The sequence below is a fragment of the Trifolium pratense genome, linkage group LG6 (genome assembly GCF_020283565.1).
Source record: "Trifolium pratense cultivar HEN17-A07 linkage group LG6, ARS_RC_1.1, whole genome shotgun sequence".
Taxonomy (NCBI): domain Eukaryota; kingdom Viridiplantae; phylum Streptophyta; class Magnoliopsida; order Fabales; family Fabaceae; genus Trifolium; species Trifolium pratense.
The window spans coordinates 34266705-34272738 of NC_060064.1; the positions used below are offsets into that span (position 1 = coordinate 34266705).

General features: G+C 34.2%; 1 protein-coding gene across 3 annotated transcripts; it reads right to left on the minus strand.

Annotated features, from left to right (window-relative positions):
- Positions 1–1758: 1758 nt before the first annotated feature.
- LOC123892645 (coatomer subunit delta-2-like) lies at positions 1759–5438 on the minus strand. 3 transcript variants are annotated; one of them, XR_006803234.1, is made up of 7 exons: positions 5126–5436; positions 4512–4754; positions 4233–4410; positions 3751–4055; positions 2657–2884; positions 2092–2198; positions 1963–1990 (listed from the first exon to the last, which is right to left on the minus strand). XR_006803234.1 is itself a non-coding variant. In XM_045942493.1 (5 exons), exons 1-5 carry the CDS (start codon positions 3831–3833, stop codon positions 1966–1968), a joined length of 450 nt encoding a protein of 149 aa, XP_045798449.1. In that variant the 5' UTR covers positions 3834–3966; the 3' UTR covers positions 1759–1965. The 3 variants fall into 3 exon arrangements, 2 of the variants coding, with proteins under 2 accessions (XP_045798449.1, XP_045798448.1); XM_045942493.1 differs by lacking the exons at positions 4233–4410; positions 4512–4754; positions 5126–5436 and adding an exon at positions 3018–3134 and having other exon boundaries at positions 1759–1990; positions 2767–2884; positions 3751–3966; XM_045942492.1 differs by lacking the exons at positions 1963–1990; positions 2092–2198; positions 2657–2884 and adding an exon at positions 2941–3134 and having other exon boundaries at positions 5126–5438.
- Between the last annotated feature and the right edge of the window lie 596 nt (positions 5439–6034).

Here is a 6034-nt window from a genome sequence, read left to right on the forward strand (position 1 = left end):
GACAGAGCGTGAGGTCATTAAAAGTGCCGCTCCTTTTGTTTGTTGAGCGCGTGAGAAGAATGCTGCTGAAACTGAAAGGTATATATTGAATATTTCTAATCCTAACCTTTGTCTTCGGCCTTAAGTAATACTTCTTTAACCAAAACATTGAGTTCAAGTGGTGTTTACGCAAAGTGGTTAATAAGCTCTCTCTGGAACGGATTATTTGAGAGAACTCAAGTTTGATTTTTGATATGAACAATTCTTAGCCAGATTTTCCTAACCTCGCGACCGAACTCTGGATTAACTGGGCTCCCTTAAAAATCAGAGGTTTAATAACCAAAATAAATAAGTAATACTCCCTCCGATTTTTATTATAAGAAAAAATTTATTTTTTAGATTCATAGAATTTTAGATCTATATCTTGTCCATGTTATAGACCGAATACATTAAACATTCTATGAATCTAAAAAATAATTTTCTTCTTATAATAAAGATCGGTGAGAGTATTATAAGTTCACTGAAAATAACATCAATGAATTAATTATTTAATGAATCTAAAAAAATATTTTTTTACTCATAATAGTGACCAAGAAAAGTATATACTAAAGAAAGTACTCCCTTGGTTAACTTTCATTATCATAAATACAAAGTTGAAAAAATAATTTAGGAGAGTATAGTTGGAAAAAAAATTCATGTGTCGTGGAAAAGTTGGTGTATAAGTTGCATAAAACTCTTTACGGTTGAAACAAGCACCTACAACATGGAATAAGAGAATTGATCAATTTCTAGTTCCGCTGGGATTGAAGAAATATGCACAGTTGAGTATATGCGGCGAGCTCTAGAAGCCAACTATAAATTTAGCCAAGAACCCTGTCTCACATGAAAGATCCAAGCCATGAAGATTGAAGTTGAACAAGTATGAATAAGAAGATTGAAGTTGAACATTGTCATACACTTGATCAACTAGATCTATGAAGGCTTATAAAAAAATAAAAAAACTCTATGAAGGCTTATAAAAAAAAAAAAAAAAACTAGCTCTATGAAGATTTACATATTTGTTATCCTAAGAAGAAAGTTAGGGATTGTATCATTCGAGGTTTATGGATTAGGAAGGTGTACTAGTTGTTAATTAATCCATAAAACTAGTTAGTTAGAAAGTCGTTAAAAATGTTTGTTAGTTAGTTAAGTTTTCAATTACTTCAGTAGCAAGTTATAACCTATAATTAATGAAATCCTACTCAATTCTCAACATATTATATTGTAATAATCTCTCTCTACTTTCTTAGCCATTTTATTATTCATAACAATTACTTGAAAAATATGAAACTGTGTGTTGCACAGGTTAATGAGCTCCACACACTAGTACAGAAAACACTTTTTACATCTGGCCAAAACCCCATTTTACATTTGACCCTAGTCAGAGGTAGACGTACAAGAAGTAGTAAATTTACGCTTTTTACATCTGACATTCGCCAGTTGTAAAATTATCCCCTTTTACCTCTGTTCTCGTGTTTCAGCTGACCAATTTTTTTTTTAATTAAATTAGACCTTTTACATCTGACCAAGTCACCAGATGTGAAATAGTAACTTTATTTAATTTTTTTTTCTTTTCAAAATCCTGCGTTTTTTTTTAATATATTTTAAATCCTATTTTGTAATTAAAAAAAACCAAAATAGCATTACAATTCAACATTCAACCAAAATACAATTACATTCAACCAAGTCATTACAATTCAAATAAAATACCAAGTCTTACAATTCAAGCAAAATACAACAATCCAAAATGTTATAACATTCAAGCAAAATACAAGTCATTACAATTCAAAACATCCTAATTAATGTGAATCCATTGTAACATCACACAAATTAACCTAGCTAGCTCCTAAGCCTCATCATCGGCAACATCATAATCTACCTCGGGATTGTACAGGTCAAGAAAACAAGTAGCCCAGCTGTTTCGCAATTCATACAGCTCCTCCTCGGTTAATGACGTGGGTTCATCGAACACCTACAATACATATACATGATCAAGTTATTCATACTACATGATCTAAAAAAATGCAATAATCCAGACAAACAGAATGCAGGAAGCGACAAGGAAAGAAATACATTTTTAGTATGGAGCCTTTTCCCAGAACTGAACCACTCCGGCCCTTAACAAATGCTTCCATCACTGCATCTCCATGTTGAGACTCTTGCGGTGCTCTCAACTCTTCCTACAATTAAAGTTGACAGTTAGCTTGAGTTTAATATTATGTTAAGCGATGGGGATGGGGGCAAATAACTTTAAGTAAAAAAGACATTTACAGGGACAGTGAAAAATCGCCCCGGTCTCAGTCTTATAGCCTGCACCTCCGGTATGTGATTCAAAGGATGACTATATTGAGCCGTGTATGTGATTCGTTGGCCGTTCAAGTGGACAACAGATAACAAAAGATCTATCATACATACAAATACTTGAAAAAAGAACTGAAATTTCAGAGTCAATATAAGTCCTTGATAAAATAAGTGACGAAAACCATGAAAACCTAACATATTTGGAATGTCTGGGGGTAAATGGCAGTAGTATTATCATCAAATGCATATCAAACTGATTCGTCAAACAACGGAACAAATCGAATACACTGGCTACGGATAACATAGAAAGGGAATAAAAAACTAAGATTCTGCATACATATTTGGTACCAATGGAGTAGTGTTAAATTTTGGCTCCACCACTTCCCCTATGGAAAATGTTCCTCCTCCATTGATACTATCAAGGCAGTGCGAAAATATTCTTTTCACCTTTCCAGATGCAGCAAGCTGTGAAAGCACAGAAGAATTTGATTGTCCAAAACCAATGATTCCATCAAGGGCTTCATCAGAAGATGAACCCAATGTCCCAGATTGTTTAGCGCCACACCTGTGATCAAGTGAAAGTTCAAAAAGACATAAAATTAAGGCTGCTACCAAGAAAAAGAAACAATAAAACGAAGGCTAGGATATGAAGATGGTTTAAAATGTTCAATCATTCATTGAGTCGGGCATCTACTCACCCAAAAACCACACTGCTATTTTCTGCTGCATTATGGAGATTACCATTTACTTGGTTGAATGTAAGAGAATCATTCACAAAGGATCCAGCGGTTGTACATCCATCTCCATAAGTTATGCTGTAAGGATTATAGGCAGTTACAGATAACATTTACATGTGTGCAGGATTAGCCACTATATATCATGATATGTAAGCATCACTATTGAGAATCAATGAAAACAGAATATTCAGCTTCACAAATTGTGTAACTGAAAGGAGGAACAGAGGAGACTGAGGAGACAGATTGTGTAACTGAAAGTGACAGGGAGAGAACTTGGACCTCTTGAATTGCCATAAGGAGGAAATGCTCATGGCTGCTTCGGTAATTGATGCCTAAAACAATTGATGCCTAAAACAATCTAGATAAAACTTTATTGACTTATTGGAACCTAGCAACTTGCATAGAGACTGATTTGTATACATTAACAATAAGAAAAATAGATAATTGTTCATCCAACATATTAATACGAACTAAACTTCACTTGAGCCATGAGAAGAGTGTATATACTCTATAGACAACATCTAAGCCGGGGGAAAATAGTTTGTTTGGCATGAACTTTATTCCCAAATGATGATGCAATTATATGAAACAACTATAATTCTGAATGTCAATAACTAATTATTGAAAATAAATTCCTGGTTATACAAACCAGCTGTCACAGGCCACAAAGCTTGAGATAGTGAATATGCAATACCTGAACTTGAATATGTGCATCTTCTTGGTTAAGAATTTGGAGAGACAATTGTCCTTGAACATCAAAATTTCTAACTCCACCATCTCGTTTCAGTGTGACGTTTAATTTTTCTTCAACCGATAAAGTCACAGGATCGGTAAGTGGTGGGGCAGCTGTCCGAGACTGGCCAAGTTTTGGCTGAACATCTACAAGAATGACCTCACCTTCTGCTTTCAATGATTCCAAGAACTGATTTGTCTTTTGAGATTTACCCAGCTTCATACCAAGACCCTTTGACGGAGCAGTGGCAGATGCAGTTGGACGACCTAATGAAGAGAATAAGAGAATACATAAATGAAAAGATTACTTTATATTCAGAAACATGTTAATTTGGGCATAGAATAAACTACAGCCTGCATACTGCATGCTTCATTGCCATTCTAAGTCGTTCTATTTAATTTAAAAGAACTCAAGAAGAATTGTGAGAATCTATGAGAACCAACCTTTAGGCTTGACAGAAAAAGAGTCAGCATCAGTATTCAATCCAAAACCAGAGCCGCTTCCAAAACCAGTTCCAGTGCTACAGTAAAGTCTCAAATCACTGAAGCTATTTTCAATTCTTCCAGATCCCATTGACGTCAACGGACCAAAGCCTCCTTTATCACCTCTATTCTTTTCAATCTGAACAATAAATGTATTAATTTAAATTAAATTATGAGCAATAATGACTTAAAAGTTAAAACATTAAAAAAAGTAATAAACAGTAGTCCCTCCGATCATACCTTGCTCTTATCAATCTCACTTGCTTTCGGCTTCATAAGATCCTTAGTTTCATTGACCTTGCTCTACATAACAAGCTTGTGCAGCTTCTCTTCCTGACTTTCCATCTCACAGTATTGCTTAACTAGTGAAACGGTAACATTTTCCTTGTGCCCAAGAGAGATTACTTCATCAAACACAAAAATCAGCTCAAAGGCATGCTTGCAAATACCCTCTTCATCAAGGGAATAAGAGTGTTCAGGGACCTAACAATATTAAGCAATGAACAGAATATAAGAAAGCATTTTGACAAAAGTTTAGTTCAAGGGCTTTAAAACTGATTCAAAAAGGGAAAACATCTCCAACTAAAAACCATTTCATCAATCCTAAACCTTCCTATAAAATTCAATGTACTAATCCACCATATATACCAGACAAAAAATCATTGAAACTTTAAATGAAATTTAAAAAATGTGAAAATAACAGTAACAAAAAATAATACAAGCAGATGAAAAAAAACCTAAATCAATTGCAGTAGAAACAGTTCTAAGAGCTAAAACCAAGTAACAAACCACAAACACAAAGAAATCACGAAAAGGAAAATATTTAAAAAGGATTAAAAAAGAAAGAAGAGTACCTGAATCGATGTGAGAGAGAAAGACAAGCTTCGATTCGTGAGAGTAGAGGCCGGAGAAAGAAAGAGAAGCTTCGATTTGGAGTTAAGCTTCGATTTGGAGTTAGGGTTCGTGAGAGAGAGGACGACTGCGAGTGAGAGAGAGGACGACGCTGGTGGTGAGATGATTAAAGGTTGAGAGAGAGGACGGCGCTGGTGAGCAGGGTTGCGTTTTGGGTGTTGTTCGCGAAGGTGAGGGTTTTTTCTTAAGTCTTGATTGGGAGAGAGATATCAGATACACACTATTACCTTATTGTTCCAAAAATATTAATTTTTTTTTTATTCAACCTGACGTTTTACATCTGTGCCTAAATATGGCCAGATATATACATATTTTAGATAATTTTTACCATAATTACAAGATTGCCACCGCGTTTAGTTATGTTTCTGGTACATTGAAGCCAGATGTAAAAAGTCTTGTCTATTTATTTTTCACATCTGTGGATATTGAAGCCAGATGAAAAAACTACTCCATATAGCGTTTTACATCTGACATATGTTCGTCAGATGTAAACATGATGTGTAATATGTCATATTTGTACTAGTGACAAAACAATAAATTGTTCAGAGGACCCGAGTTGATTTTAAGTGAAACGATTATTAGTTTTACTTTACATATTTTTTGACTGAACTCTAAACTACTAAACTTTCATGTGACAACCGAAGAGTCAACACTAAAAGGAAAAAAAAAACCTCATTTTAATCTTTGATTTAGACATTTAAAGATATTGGGTCTGCTCGAGTGGTAATAGATGGTTGCTTTGCTCTTCTCCACTCACATAAACAAAAATACATTACTAAAAGATATATTTCGATAAAATAATTTACACTATTAAAAAATATTTTTCGGTAAAATTTATACTACTAAAAGAT